Source organism: Tiliqua scincoides, chromosome 1, assembly GCF_035046505.1.
Source record: "Tiliqua scincoides isolate rTilSci1 chromosome 1, rTilSci1.hap2, whole genome shotgun sequence".
Lineage (NCBI taxonomy): Eukaryota > Metazoa > Chordata > Lepidosauria > Squamata > Scincidae > Tiliqua > Tiliqua scincoides.
The window spans coordinates 10,059,244-10,075,159 of record NC_089821.1 but is presented as its reverse complement, the minus strand read 5'-3'; the positions used below and the strand labels follow the sequence as shown (position 1 = coordinate 10,075,159).

Genomic DNA, 15,916 nt, shown 5'->3' with positions numbered 1-15,916 from the left:
TTAGAAATTATCCACTAATTGGAAAGATGCATATATCGCATTGTTATATGGGAATAGCAATTCTGGAATGTCCAAGGTCAAAGATGTATGCAGAAACACAATGCATTAGGTTACTGACTTACTGGTTGGGTGTGATAGGTGGTTTTGCCAGCAGTCTTAGGACTATTTGTGCACTTGTGTGTGGAAGTGAAAACATAAGCAGACACATGAAAGATCAAAATACATGTTATGACAAACAATAGTTTGGCCCCACATGTTTTGTTTCTTTCAAGCTAAATGCAGTCACTGGGGGTTCCAATCAGCATTTTGAATATGGGACACGGGGCAAGGATATTTAACCCTTTGTCCCCACCATGCTGTGGTCACAACAAAAATTGTGCTTCCGTATGGTAAAAGTCCATTATTGCCAGCTGAAGAATGTTTACCATTAAAACGATAAAAAATGCAGTGCAAAACTACACCTTTATCAGAATTGTGTAGTTTGAAAACGTAGTTTGTAGTTTCAAACCAGAATTGAACTGGATTGAAAACGGCAACGTGTCTACAGTGCTCTGGTTCTAAAGGGGATTTGTGCATGTGTGGTAGGATTGTTGAGGATTTTTAAAAACAGCCAACATCTCCATCATATTAATAACTAGCTAGGAGTGAGTGTTAAGAATAAGAGTCTCTTCATTTTTACAAATGTGTTTGCCATGTGAAATTGGGGGGGAGCTGTCTAAAGGTCAAGAAATGCATCTAAAGATGTGCAGAACTAGTTGCATGGTTCTTTGGAATCTAGGAAAGCTGTTGTGGCACAGGATTTTACTTGCAAGGCCTTGAAGCAATGTGAAAAAACCACAATAAAATGCTAATAATTGTCTTCCCTTCGTCAGGTAAAGAAAATAAAACACAAAATCAAAACTAAAAACCAAGGCACAATTCTTCATTTAAAAACTGGTCTACTTGAAATTTTTTTGGATCATTCAGAAAATTATCTCTAATTTCTATTTAAAAATGTGGATGCAGAAACTTTTCTTAAAAACCATTTATGGGTCTTAAACTCAGGGCACAAGCCTAACCAGGTCTACTCAGAAGTAAGTCCTATTTTGTTCAGTGGGGCTTACTCTCAGGAAAGTGGGGTTTAGGATTGCAGCCTCACTCTATTTTATCACTTTGCTAACGTTTTGAGTGCATTTTTCCTCCTAAAATTGTTAAGGGCCATGTTGGTTCACAGGAAGCAATTATGTAGAACTGAACTATGGACTCTTTTATAAAAAAAGAGGGTAGATATAATATATCTATATATTATAATAAAGGGTTAGCTGGACTGAATGCAGCAATGTGACACCAGTGTAAGTGATCATTGAATTAGGGCACAATCCTAACCAGGTCTACTCAGAAGTAAGTCCTATTGTGTTCAATAAGACTTACTCCCAGGAAAGTGTGGTTAGGATTGCAGCCTCTCAAGATAAAAGAAGAATGATTTAAAGAGGATCTTAGTGACAGAGCAGTAGAATGGCATAAGATGACAATACTTTGTTGGCATTATTAAAACTCAAAAGGGGCACATACTTGCATAGTGGCATCACTAGGGAGGTGCTGGGGGTGTGGACCGCACTGGGTGACACACACAGGGGGTGACACCACTAATGAACAAAATTGCTAAAATTGTGGTTTGTAGGAATACCATCATGTTATATATCAATTGATGCGTGATATGCAGAATGCAATGAAACAAACCATGTTGAAATATCTGTGTCCTATCAAAAGGTATAGCCAAAAAACCAGTTGGGGCAGGGTGAAGCCCACCACCATCAGCACACCCACCACCCAGGTTGTTGCCCCTCCCCCACTGCATGAGAGGAGGTCCATCCTGGGTTTGACACGCTGGCCTCTCCTGCACTGGGTGAATCAAACCCTAGTGATACCATTGTACTCACACTTAGTTATTTCACGATAGTGGCTCAGGCAGAGAAAACACTGTAACTTTTTGTTTCTAATTTCAACCAATTTGCCAAAAATGTGTGTGTGTGTGTGTGTGTGTGTGAAGACATAAGAAAACATAAGAACATAAGAACAGCCCCACTGGATCAGGCCATAGGCCCATCTAGTTCAGCTTCCTGTATCTCACAGCGGCCCACCAAATGCCCCAAGGAGCACACCAGATAACAAGAGACCTGCATCCTGGTGCTCTCCTTTGCATCTGGCATTCTGACAAAACCCATTTCTAAAATCATCTAAAAGACATAGCATGAAATAGCAAAGAGATGGAACACTTTTCTAACTTCTGCCACAATATGGCACGATATGTCATCATAAGCTGTAAACAATTTATCAATGTACCTGTTGTGCATAGTCTGCATTTTTACTATATACAACATGAGTCTCTATGCTTTGTCTCTTTACCTGAGAAAATTGCTATTAGAAGTCAATAGGAGTTCCATTTGAATAAGAAAAGCAAAATTGGACCATCTAAAACAGGTACTCTTGATTTCTGAGGATATATTTATTCTTTGCTTTGAAGAACTTAATTATCACATTCAGTGACATTCTGGGAAAGGCCTTATGGATTTTAGTAATCTGATCACTTTTCTTTCGCCTTTTGGTCTTTTCCTCTTTCTTTTTTTTTTGTTCATGCTTCAACAGGAGCAATGATAGTATCTATCACATTCTTGAGATGACTTAAAGATAGCAGCCTTCTCGGTTGGGGCTGAAAAGTATGAACTCTATGTTAGCAGAAATGCCACACAGGGGAGGTGAATAGCACATTAAGAGACTTTCCCATTAGGTAATGGGGTACCAGCAGAGTCAAGTTGGAGAGCTGGGACTTAAGTGGACATTTGTCCCTGCTTTCCTCCTTAATAAAATCAGAGCTGTAACTGTGGTTAATGGCATTTGAGACCCCACTAAAAATAAATCATTAGGAAGAGATTTATTATGATCTACTGTAAAGAACTTAAAAAATATCTACTACTGTACTTATCAGAAAGATATGATTTTAATAGTAGTAATTTTTATTGACTGTTGCGCAACCCAAGCAATTTGAGAATGTTTAAAATCTTTTTTAAAATGAAGTTTTCCATTGTTTCATGAAGAGAGGACCTTTTTTCCCCAGTAGATTTAGCCTCTGTGCAATGTGTGTGTATATGAAAAAAAATTTTTTTTAAAGCATTTTGTGAGAAAGGATAATTTACCAGAGATGCTTTATAAAATTAAAATTCTTGTCACAAGATACTGAAGTCACATGTTATTCTGTATGAGCAGCATGTCCATCGTTCTACCCACATGGTAGTGATATCCATGTAGAAAATCATCTTGTGTGAAGTGACCCTCTGATACTAAATTTCAGCATGCATGCTTCGCAAGTCGAGTCTAAAAGTCTTAATTGTAACATAATTGAGCACTGTAGGCGGCAAATCAATGTGAATGAGTATGTGCCTACCTACACTAACACTAAGCTGTTGCTGATGACTAGTTAACCAAAATGAATTAACAGAGAAGAAATGCTGAAACTATCCTATTACACCACCTTGCCAGGAACGGGGAGAGAAATGGCACCACATTTACATATGTGTCCATCTGTCTGCTTTTACACTTTTTGTCTTCAGCCAGTGGGTGAAATGATTTTAATCCAAGTAGCAGTCTGAATATACACTTTCTTTCCCCTATTTATTGTGGGTTGGGAAGGAGGGATGGCAGCACTTTCCTTAACAATAAGCTAGTTCTTCACAGTTCTTTTAAGAAATCTCAGCTCTATGACCACATTGGTTATAATGTGAGTGGCAGAAAAATCTCCATGGATAATTTTGGTTAGTTAGTAGATTGTTACCGTCTCAATGTTGCCGAAATCCCTAAAAATCCCTAATCTCAGGTCGGCATGAAGCTTGCAGTGGTTAGAATCCTGTGGCCTGATGCAGTATGAATGAAAGTGCTTTCTGTCAGAGACATGTGGTCTCTTCAGCAGAGGGCTTGTGTAAATCCTGTGTAAATAGAGGGCGGAGGACAAAGGATGGGCCCCTGCCGCTCAGAGCATTTGGAGCCATTTGGGGACTGAATTTGCTAAATGCTGCTTATACCGCCTGAAAAGTTGAAGAGAAAGGACCATAAAATCCCTTCTTTTTTTCCCTTTTTACTCATACCCTGGGGGAAGGGTGTTCGGGGCCAGAGAATCTTGAGGTAAGCCTATGAAGACTGTTTTTTCAATGCTCTCTTGAGTGTGAAAAAGGTGGCATGGGTCACTGTCCCCTCTCTAATGTCGGAAAACCCACACAGTTAGTAAATGTTGCATGTAAACTAAAGTATTTCATCTCTTCTCCTCGCTCCGCAGCACTGGGCCATGAACTAATTGCTAGGAAAACGGAGAATATTTTTTTTTTACTTTTTACATGTCTACACCGTCTAGCACAACACTGTGATAACAGCGTACAGTAATTAGTAGATTTCTTTAATTTTAATTTCTTTAATTTTCCATATTGGGACTGTCTGTAGGAGAAGTATGATACTTTGGGGAGAAAAAAAAAATTACTAAGAAAATAAAAATAGGATTCAAACTTTACACTAGCTCCAACTGGTCCACTTCTGGGAAAGGAAAAAAAAAAAAAGATTATTTCAGCTTGGATTGTAGCCCAGGGAGCCCAATCCTGAGTTGCGCAGGGTTGCGGCAGCTCTGAAAATGGCCGCCGCTGCATCTTGTGTGCTTTGGGCAGCTGCCAGTGGCTCCTCGGGAGAAGGAGACTTTCGTCCCCTTCCCCCGGGTAAAAGGAGTAGCCCCTGCAGTGGAGCTATTTGATTCATCGCCAACCACAAGGTTGATGGTGAATCAAGTGCTTCCATGTTGGACAGTGAACCCAACACAGAGGCTTTGGATCTGGTGGAGCATCGCTCCACTGGTCTCTCCTCCCTCCCTCCCCAATCCCTTTCCCAGCACACCTCCTCTCCACCCTCTTGCCGCCTCCCCCATAACACCTCCTCCCCATCCTCTGTCCGCCCTCCGCTCACCTCCCGTCTCCCCGGAACACCTCCTCCCCACTTCCTCTCATACCCCCCGCTTACCTCTCCACTGCTTGGCAGTCTGTGCAACTGCTGAGTGGCGAAGGTCGGGTGCCCACCTGGTACTAGCCTGGTGCTGGCCAGTGCTGGGCCACCACCAGCATTCACCCGGCAGTAGGGCGTGCAAACGTTGCCTTACAACACATTTGCGACAGTGCACGCCAGCGGTGAGCTGGCGTGCCAAGCTCAGGATTGGGGTCTCAGTCAGCTATTGTGTGTGGTTCATGGGGTCCACAGGTAAATCAAACAAACCAAAATCTAACAGTAGCAGGAGACAAATTTATTGATCCAAGCAATGTAAATCCCAATACCTATTTTGCAATTAACTCTTAATCAAGGCTTTGTGGGGCGGGGGAGGATAGTTCAAATCTACTGCAATTGCAATACTACAATTTTCTCCTTTAGCAGACAAGCTTCAAAAGGAGCTATGATCCTGTTAACCCCTCCAGTTGTAGCATAGAGTGGAGCACTGGTAATAGGGTGTATTGTAGACTGATGCAACTGTGGAAGCATTTTACTATAATGCAGCGATTTTCAGCCATTTTCCTCTCAGGGCACACTGACAAGGCACTAAAATTATCAAAGCACGCCATCAGTTTTGGACAATAGACAAGGTACACCATGCTGCTGGTGGGGGGCTCATAACCCCCAATAGCCTTACTAATAAATGAACCTCCCCCAAACTCCCATGACGTACACGGCGCAGTGGTTGAAAGTTGCTGCTATAATGTATAGGGAAGGCATTGTAGCTCAGTGGCAGAGCACATACTATACATGCAGAAGGTCTCAGGTTGAATCCCTGCTATGTTGAGGGTAGGGCTGGGGAAGCCCCCTGCCCCTAACATAGCAGGATCTGCCTTTGCATAAGGCAATATAATCTGTTTATATGTACGTCAGTTGCAGTCACATTGAAATGCTTTACTAACATAGCGTGTATGTGCAGAAGGAGTGTGGACAGAAACATTTTTGATATTGTGTAGAACTCATCTTCAACCTTGCCTTAACCACACCTTGTGTTTTCCCATGTGGTTTGTTTGGGGTTGCTACATTTGGTGAGGATGGCATGTTAGTGGCAAAGCAGCATTAGACTGCACTGCTACATCCGATTGTCAGTGTCTGCAGCTGCCCTGACAATGTGCTGGTGCAACAGTTGTTACACCCTCATTCTTTCCATTTATTCCCTGACACAGCCATCGACAGTGTAGTTAGACTGTAAGGCTGCAAATGGCAAGCCTGTTGTTTCTTGCACAGATGCACTGCAGCCAGGAAAAGTTTAAGCAAAAAGTTACGCAAGTATATTCTTGATACCAAACTTTGTATTTCACAGGGTCATGGAAAATGGCGTCATGTCTTATTCTCCCCGAGTATGAGAGAATTCATTTCAGAGTCCCAATTTACACAGTAAAAATCACCAGTGTGGGCCATTGCTTCATCAGTCCTGAACACCATAATATGTATCGTCAGCTGTTATAGGAGTAAGGGCGCAATCCTAACCCCTTATGTCAGTGCTTTCCAGCACTGACATAAGGGCAATGCAGCTCTGAGCTAAGGGAACAAACATTCCCTTACTTGGAGGAGGCCTCTGTGAGTGACACTCAACTGCAGGATGCAGTACATGTCCTGTTGGCACCGCCATGCCAGTGCTGGAAAGTACTGACATAAGGGGTTAGGATTGCGCCCTAAGTGGTCTCATGGTTTGGGACAACTCTATCAGTGTCTCTGAAGAATCCCAGGTTATGTGGCTGCCTTTTCATACAGCAGCTAAGTACATGTAAAGCGGCACTTTGAAATAGCTGTGGCAATCATCACCGCCATGTAAAATTGTGTGCAATATATATGTGGGCCTAAAGGTTAGGGATAGATGGAGCAGTGTTCCTTGATGTGGGAGAGACTGTTTTATCATTTTGTGACATTCAGAGGATCTGTGCTGTGAACCAGTGTGGCTCACAGTAGAAATGGGGTTGAGCTTTGATTGGCAAATGTGGGTCTACATTTCAGATTGCCTACAGAGTTTTCAGAATCCTTGGGCAAATGACTATAATTCAACTTTAATTCGCTATCTGTAATCTTCCTTACAGGGTTTTTCTGTGAATGAGAGCAAGCATAGTACTGCCTACTCTCAAAGATTGTGGATCTAAATAATAAGCTAAATAATATGCTCACCTAAGGAATTCACTTAGGTCTTTTTCACTGTGCTAAAAACAAAAACACCTTGCCCTGAGTGTTCCATAGAGTTTTAGTTTAAAATCTGCACTTTCACAGTCTAGGTATGAATCAATTTCCCCCTCCTTTTTACCTTTTAAACTAACTGCATTATTTTTAGAATAATGGCAAATTATGTTCTCTTGGAAAATACAAGCAAATGTGATGTGCCTTCTCTCTTTTCTTCCTTCCATATATATATATATATATATATATATATATATATATATATATATATATAGAGAGAGAGAGAGAGAGAGAGAGAGAGAGAGAGAGAGAGAGAGAGAGAGCAGCTGTAGGCTAGGCTTACATGAGGATGGTAACACTCAGATGCTATGATTGGAATGAATTTTTGCAGAACTATGGTTCCTGCTGTCTTTCTCATTATTTTGATGCCAGTAGTACCAGACATGATGCCAGACATTTGGTGGTGGTGGACTCTAAGTAGAGAATAACTGGTGGCCACCCCCCCCCCCCCAAGAAAAGTAGTGTACAAATTTTATGGACATACCTTTTGCACAATTTAAAAAGTATTGCTGTTATAACCTGTCAGAACATATAAAAAGTAGGATAGAGCTACATTAATGAATACATAAACATATAATACTTCAATCAAAAAGGCGTATGAAGGAAGGAGTAGTACAGATTGCACAAACTGAATCATTTTGTTCCTACTGTGTATTACAAAAGAAAGCAAATAAAGAAAACTGCTCTGAAATCTCCAGATTTGGAGTAAGTAGTTGAAGTGAGAAAAAGCTGAAATTCTCTCGGGGGCTCAGCGCAGGCACTGAGCTCCAGTACCAGCTCTGGGTGTTGCAAATGTGCCATGGCACCCAGAGAGGAGGGGCCGCTAATGCTGGGCCAGCACCACATGGTCAGCTGGCCGGTGCTCCTCCAGCATTGGTTGGTGGTAAATCTTCTGGGGCTGGGGGAGGCAGGGAGTGGGTGGAACGGGGTGGAAGGAAGGCAGAGGGAGAGGAGATTTGGGCCCAGGAGGGGGGGCCGAGATGGTGACAGTCTCTGTCGCTGAATCCTAACCTCCTTCCCAGCCTGGGCAGCCTGACATGGGCCTTCTTGGGTCTGCATCCTCTTAAAAGCGGGCAGAGATCCAAGGTGACCCATTGGTGCTGCAGCTGTGTTACCTGGAGTCAGGGAGCAAACATCCCCTTATCCCAAGGAGACTCGTGGTGCTAGCCCGGTGCCCATAGGATCCAGCTGTAGCCATTTCAGCACCGCTGGAGCCCTGGACATTGCTGGGATAGGCTTGTGCTGTTGGTCTGTGGGTTCCCTGGAGTTTGAGAGCTCACTACAGGCAACTATCACTGAGATGTGCAATTTTAAGATGAAGGTGCTCTTTAGATTTTGTATATTGTCCTTGGAAGTTTCCTGAATGAGAATCCAAGAGCCTGTGGGAGAGGGCGTTGCCAGGAACAACATTAAATATATGGACTTTGTTCTATCCAAGGGGAATGGTATTCTATTTAGTAGGATAGAGAGATGTTGTTTTCCTCTCACACAACACAGAACCAGGGGACATCCACTAAAATTGAGTGTTGGGAAAGTTAGGAGAGACAAAAGAAAATATTTCTTTACTCAGCATGTAGTTGGGCTGTGGAACTCCTTGCCACAGGGTGTGGTGATGGCATTGGGCCTGGATGCTTTTAAAAGGAGATTGGACAAATTTCTGGAGGAAAAATCCATTACGGGTTACAAGCCATGATGTGTATGTGCAACCTCCTGACTTTAGAAATGGGCTATGCCAGATGAATGGGAGGGCACCAGGATGCAGGTCTCTTGTTATCTGGTGTGCTCCCTGGAGCATTTGGTGGGCCACTGTGAGATACAGAAAGCTGGACTAGATCGGACTATGGCCTGATCCAGCAGGGCTGTTCTTATGTTCTTATAGGTCTGGCCCAAGGCCTCCTGCTACCTGGCAGAGTCCTCCCCTTCATGGTCTTAATCCCCCATTATTGTGGATGTGGGGGGAGGACAGTTGGGCACACGAGTGAGTGGGTGCACCCACATTCCCCCTTCTTTCCTTACAAAACACATGGTAAGGAACCTTCTTGCTCCACACTGCTTTTGTTTGATATGAACAGAAGTGGTGCAACCTTGGTTCCAACCCTGAACTACTGTCAGGGAGGGAATGGGCTCCAAACTGCCTGTCCCTGCTGTTCTGCCAGATTCCCCATCCAAGCTCCACCTGGAGAATTATGCCCACTTGTAGCTAATTAACTCCTCTTCTTTCCTCAAAAATGACCCTGGTTCTGCCCTGCAGTACTGCTGGACCCCACCTCCAGGGTAGCTCGCCTGTTCAACCTGCAGAGGTCCTCTCTCCTGCCAGCAGCCTCCTGCCACTACAGCAGCCCCTTGGTCCTCAGCAGGTCTTGGGCACAGCAGCCACACACCAAACCCCAGTGTCTCCAACAGTCTGTTCCAACAGTCTCCAAAGTCCATTCACCCATCAGTTCCTCAGATTAATCCAGTCTCCCCTTTCTCAAGCTTTTCTCCCTCTGCTACCCATCAACCCTTCCTGCCTCAGGTGCTCCTTATATCCCTGAGGGTCCTATTGCCTTCAAGTGGCTGCAGCTGTGCAGCACACTCTGCTGGCTGCCCAGGCCTTACCCCACATCTACCTCCTCACCAGATCTTCCATGATTCCAATACACCTGCCAGCCTGATATTTCATCACTCACTCACCAATTAAGTGGGGAGAAGTGATCTGGAGTATGGCAGTCTTTTTTTCCATCTTCTTTCTCCGGCAGTGTTGGAGATAGAAGGACCACAGCTCTCGCTCTGTCACTTAACTGTGCCTAGTTCTTCAGCACAAGTAGGTGAGGAGAAGTGACTTGGAGCCATGGCAAATGGCTTTTTTCCTTCCTCCAGGACTGGCCCAGTGAGGGCCCAATCCAATCCAAATTTCCAGTACTGATGCAGTTTTAACGCAGTCCTGAAGTAAGGGGAGAAGTGGACAACTGTATCAGTGCTGGAAAGTTGGATAGAATTGGGCCCTGACTGTTGCTCACCACTGCCACCTTTTTTGGGGGGGGGCATGTGTACCCCATCTTCAAAATGTTTGCCCCTCACTGTGCTCCATCTTTGCATGAAGCATAAAGTTTAAAGACAACACATCGCTTTAAATTCCATGTATGTATGAAGAAAGGGAAGGTCAGGGTATGATCCAATTCTTGCTTGTATTAGCGAGCAGAGAACAAGCCAATGTGGCTGGCAGACTTAGGGTGAAGGTTTCACCCTGAAACCACCACTTCTCTAACCCCCTGCCCTGATGCAATCTGCATCAGATTGCTTCATGGCTGGGACTGCCATGTTTGTAGCATACAACATAGCGCCTCGCTGCTGAGGGGATGAGAATGGAAAACATGAAAAGTAGAATTGAATCTCAATGTAGGATTGGATCTTCCATTCCCTGAAGATCCCTGAAACGTGTGGACTTGGAAAGCTAAACCCCAGTGTGCAATGAATGATTTTTCTAGGGATGGATGGAGAGCCCTCTGAGATTGTTTTCAATGTGCTCACTTACTCTTCAATGCATTTCCATATGGGACAGAAGAACATATTGGAACCTGACTGGTCCGTCCTTGCTTATCTCTGCCTTGGCTTAGATCTTTGTGTATGCATTTGCACATAGGTAAATAGTATGTAGCACCAAGAGGGAATTCAGCAGCTGCTCAGAATGGCAGAGACATAAATGACTACATAGTTCAAAAACAAAACAAAACAATGAGGACCAGGCAAAATATTCTTCTTCCATCCCCTCTCCCCAGTCTGGTCTCTGCTAAAAAGGCCCAGTTGCAAAAATCAGTTTGAGTATTTTATTGTATCAAACTTTCAACAGCTAAGACTCGATTCTGTTCCTCTGCCTGTAGCTTTTCATTCAGAAAGACTGATTAGCAATGGTAGGATGTACTTTAAATATATCTCTCTTTTGCATACTATTTTGCATATAATCTAACTTGTTCCACTGATTTCAGACAAATTCCAGTTCAGATCTTACTTGCACTGTAGTCGCTCCAGTTATTACCATAGAATTAATTTTTATTTTTCCTGGATTTCAAAATTGGACTGCAAGTTCTGATTAATGTTATTTCATTCTTAACGCAGTTGTCATGTCTGGGTTTGGTATTACAGATTATACTATTTATAGTACAGTTAGTACCATTAAAACCCTGTCCTAGAGGCTTGCAGAAATTTTCATTTGAATCTTGCCCCCAGTGAGTACATTTGTTTGCAAGGAGATTTTGGGCACAATCCTAACCCCTTATGTCAGTGCTTTCCAGCACTGACTTAAGGACAATGCAGCTCTGAGGTAAGGGAACAAACATTCCCTTACTTTGAGGAAGACTCCGTGAGTGACACCCAACTGCAGAATGCAGCACATGTCCCATTGGCACTGCTATGCCAGTGCTGGAAAGTACTGACATAAGGGGTTAGGATTGCACCCTTTGTCTATTAAAAAAATTTTTTGTATCATGGTGTGAATGCAGTGTGTGCCAATATTAGTAATTAGGCTGCAGTCCTACACACAGGACCCAATCCTACCCAACTTTCCAGTGCTGATGGAGCTGCAATGCCCCACCATCACCACCACAGCATATACTGCACACCCTGTTGGCACACCTGCATCAGCACTGGAAAGCTGAAACCGATTGGGCCTGCAGTTACTATGTAGTAAGCTCCGTTGAACACAGTGGAACTTCTGAGTAAAAATGCATTGCACTCTTAGGGCCCAATCCTATTCAACTTTCCAGCACCGGTGCAGCAACAATGCAGCCCCAAGGTAAGGGAACAAATGTTCCCTTACCTTGAGGAGGCCTCCGTGACTGCCTCCCGACCACAGGATGCAGTGCATGCCCCATTGGCAGAGTTGCACCGGCACTGGAAAATTGGATAGGATTGGGCTCTTAGTCTCTGTTTTGCACTAGGGGTGTCCTATTGATTATGCAAACTTTAGCTAAATTCTTGTAGGAGGACTCTAAATCAGAATATCTAATCACTTATTAGCTCATTTAAAAAGAAAATACTCTTTGAAATCTCTAGGAATTCTCCAAATTATGCTTTACTGGAAAACATCACCAAGATATTCCCGAATACGTACATACATCACCATGCGCCTGGGGGGAAGGAAAGATTGTTCATTCTCATATTTCTGTAGTTTTTGTGTGCCTAACTGAGAAAGGGAGACAGGCTGGAGGAAAGAAGGTTTAATATCTATTGTATATGCATTGCATGCATACATCCATAGGTTTAGAGAAGAAGACAAAGATATCTTTATCTAGACAATAGATAGGCAAACAGACTGATTTAAAACTTGCACTTTTGGTGTGGATTGTCCCTTCCCCTCCATCTCCGGGTACTGCTTTTCAAAATTGCCTGAGGCTACAGTACAGCACCTCAGATCCCCAAGGCCCACTGCCTAGCTCCTAATAGCCACTCTCCATCTGTGTCACATGAACAGCTGATGAGATGGCTCCAGTGTCTGTATTTGGGAGAGCACATCTTCCCAGGTTAAAATGCTGGGGGTTGCCAAGGAGCAGTCAGAAGCCATTAGTGTTTGTGAGAATTTGCCTTGCAGCAGTTCCTTGGCATAGTGGAAAGTGTGTGTGTGTTTGTGCCTTGCACGCATATGTGTAGGGTGGTGGACCACTAGGAAGGAGCCCTCCCAATAATAATTCTTCAAAATAGTTGGCTTGTGATAAGCTGTGTGGGATGGTGTCTCCCCCCCCCCCATCACTCTTCACCCCTTCAATTCACCTTTTAGTCATCATAAGTTTAAAAAAAGAAAAAGAAAACAGCAACTTAGGGGTCTGGCTCAGGTCCTTGGGCAGATGGAAGGGAGCTGCTCAGCCTTGGGGCAGGGTGTTTGTAATGAAGTGGCCTGTCATTCTGTAAATAGTAAGGACCATATCTTCTATGTGATGGAGAGTATCACATTGCAGTGAAAATGGAAATGTCAATAAAATTAATCTTCAAGCTCTTTGCTCTGGCTTTTCTGTTTCTCTTGTTAGAGAAGGTTGAGCGGTGAGCTTTTTTGCTTTGCCTTATTGTTTTTTGCTTTGTGCAAGAGGCACCAAAGAAAAGGTGTAGGGGCGGCAGAGAGGTAGGTGAAGTAGAAATTAAAGTTTTGACGTAAACAGTCTCTGTCGCAGTAATGTGTTTGTTTTAGTTGTACTAAATAGCTAGAAGAGGCTGTAGGAATTAGTTCATGGGTCTATAGCATTCCTCAGGAAGCTATGGAGCCCCTATCTCAGGCTACATTGAGCGCAGAGTTTATTGTTTTAGGCTTTCTTGGACAAGGTTTTTACTTAGCATGGGATTTATGGCATTTACTGCTAATGAATGTCTATTCTTAAATTACAAAAACCACAGTCTCAGTGCAATTCCCAGATGTCCTTCCAGGACCTCAGCTTCTTAAACACCAGCAGGGAGCATAAACTCTCCAGTTCTCTGTTTTCCTCTTTCGTGTGGCTCCGGGCTAATGATGTGTAAGGAAAACACAGCAATCTCTAAAGTCTCAGTGCTGTCCCAGTATTCTTCATTTATTTTGCATTTGATTATGCCACAAGTCGGATCTTGTTTCTTTCCTTTTTTAAAAGTTATTAGTTCAAATATTAATGTAGGAATATGGCATATATTGCTGCTCTTGATTGATGCTTTCCCAAAAACAGGAAGACGTGCTCGTATGAATTTTAAGAAAGTAGGGGTCCTGAAAATGCCTTGCCAGAAGAGTTTTTCAGATACATAATTTAGATGCCCTCCAGGCAGGCTTTCAAGGCATTTTTGCTGGAGGGCAAGAAAAAATAACCATGACTGTTAAAAGTAAATGATTTTTGCTAATGCACAATTAATGCCAGGGTAAAGCACTGAAGAGAAAGATGTTGATGGAAAGTTCTGATTAAGCAAGCACCCTACCTTGATGTGCATCTTTTTTAAAGAAAGAGGATAATGATCACTGATGCAGACACAGAAGTTTTCATGTCTTGCAAACACTGTGTTCAGGGTCATGCAAGGAATGCGTGTGTGCAAGTGTGTATGTGTGTAGGGAGATGATAGCAACAGGGAGGGGTTCAGCTGACAGTGTGTTATGTGCACTGAACAGTGACACATTTACTGTCACCTATGCAGAGGGCCCAGAGTATATAGACCACAGAACATTTAACTTGATTACCTACACCATGTATTCAGCACGGATGCAGAGAAATGCTTTTATAGTAAACAGGATTTCTTGTGGCAAGTTTTCCCACATGGCATCCCATAATTAAAAAAGAGATATTGCACTATGTCAAGCACACAATTATAATTGTATTAATGACTTGTGCATCTGTGAGCCACAGAATTATTATTTGAATAGACATGCTTTCTAATGCTTATACATCTAGATCAGAAATCATTTAATAAATTGAACATGCCTAGATTTTTTTCATGTACAGCTGAAGCTCCGTGACGATTTCAAAAGTTAACTTGATTATTTTGATTGGTTTTTATTTCTTATCTTCTTTCTCACTTTTTTCCTCTTAGGGGATGGTTTAGACAACAGCGTAGCCTCACCTGGCACAGGGGATGATGATGACCCAGACAAGGATAAAAAACGTCAGAAGAAAAGAGGAATTTTCCCCAAAGTAGCAACAAATATCATGAGAGCGTGGCTCTTTCAGCATCTCACAGTAAGTGAAGGCAAAAGATTTTTTTTGTTTGCAAACCTCACTGTATTTCATACTCCTTTCAGATATTACAGTGTCCACCTATAATTGTAGAATGAAGCCTTGAGTTGCTAAAATTTGGTTCTTTGCTATGGACAGAATTTTGAAATCATTTCGTGTTCTTGAAGATAGGGTACAGTTGTAAATTCAAAATGGGAATCATCCTGAGGATTGACCCTTTACTTTGTTGTCTGGGAGTGGGAATACTGAATAAAAGGATTTGCAGTGAGAGATTATACGTATGTGCATGTCCACACACATGACCATAGAAAGGTATTGTGTAGTCGCTGCGGGATGTCTGTAGGCTTTGATAACTTTCCTAGAGACCCACCTCAACCAAGCAGCTATAGACTGATCATCTTGGTCAGTATGAAATTTAAATGCTCCCCGAATTAGTGCATTTAAAAAGTCTGGATACTAGGTCTGAATGTTGTGTTATGTTGGCTTTGGAAAATAAGCACATGTCTTTTAGCACACACAGCAAAATGTCAGTGATGTCAGAGAATTCTCTTGAAAAATTTCCCTATGTTGCTTTACATGTAAAATTTAGATGGTTTATAGGTTTTCTAATTCCTTAGATCTATAGGAGACTAAAGAACCTATTTAAGCTGCTCTTCAAGTCCATTATCTTAAAAGCTAGCCATATTCACTTCTGGGGGAAAGAGATTAAATATGTGAAAAAGCAACACTTATAGTAACAATCTATCTTTATCCTCCTGTTTGCAATTGGTTTTATGTGTTGGTGTTCTGTTGACTATTACAGCTTTACTTAGACATCAAAATACATTTTTGCAAAAGAAGTAGCAGTTCTCTCAATTTCACGTTGAAATGGTAGAAAGTGGTAACATTATCAGTTCACTTTTCCTCCCATTTTGTTTGGGCTAATGCTTAAAAGGATAGCATGCTTAACTAGTGCACTCAAGGGCTTATTTGCGATGATTCAAGTCATGCGTTTCTGTGGTGGTGGA

The 15,916-nt window shown here is 42.6% G+C and overlaps 1 protein-coding gene across 7 annotated transcripts in view; it reads left to right on the top strand.

Annotated features, from left to right (window-relative positions):
* The window catches only part of MEIS2 (Meis homeobox 2), a 300,456-nt gene that overhangs the window by 66,383 nt on the left and 218,157 nt on the right, over positions 1-15,916 (top strand). For all 7 annotated transcript variants that reach the window (XM_066626708.1, XM_066626707.1, XM_066626714.1 and 4 more), the window contains exon 8: positions 14,767-14,912. In XM_066626708.1, the coding sequence (XP_066482805.1) occupies positions 14,767-14,912 (146 nt within the window). The remainder of the gene's footprint in view (positions 1-14,766; positions 14,913-15,916) is intronic.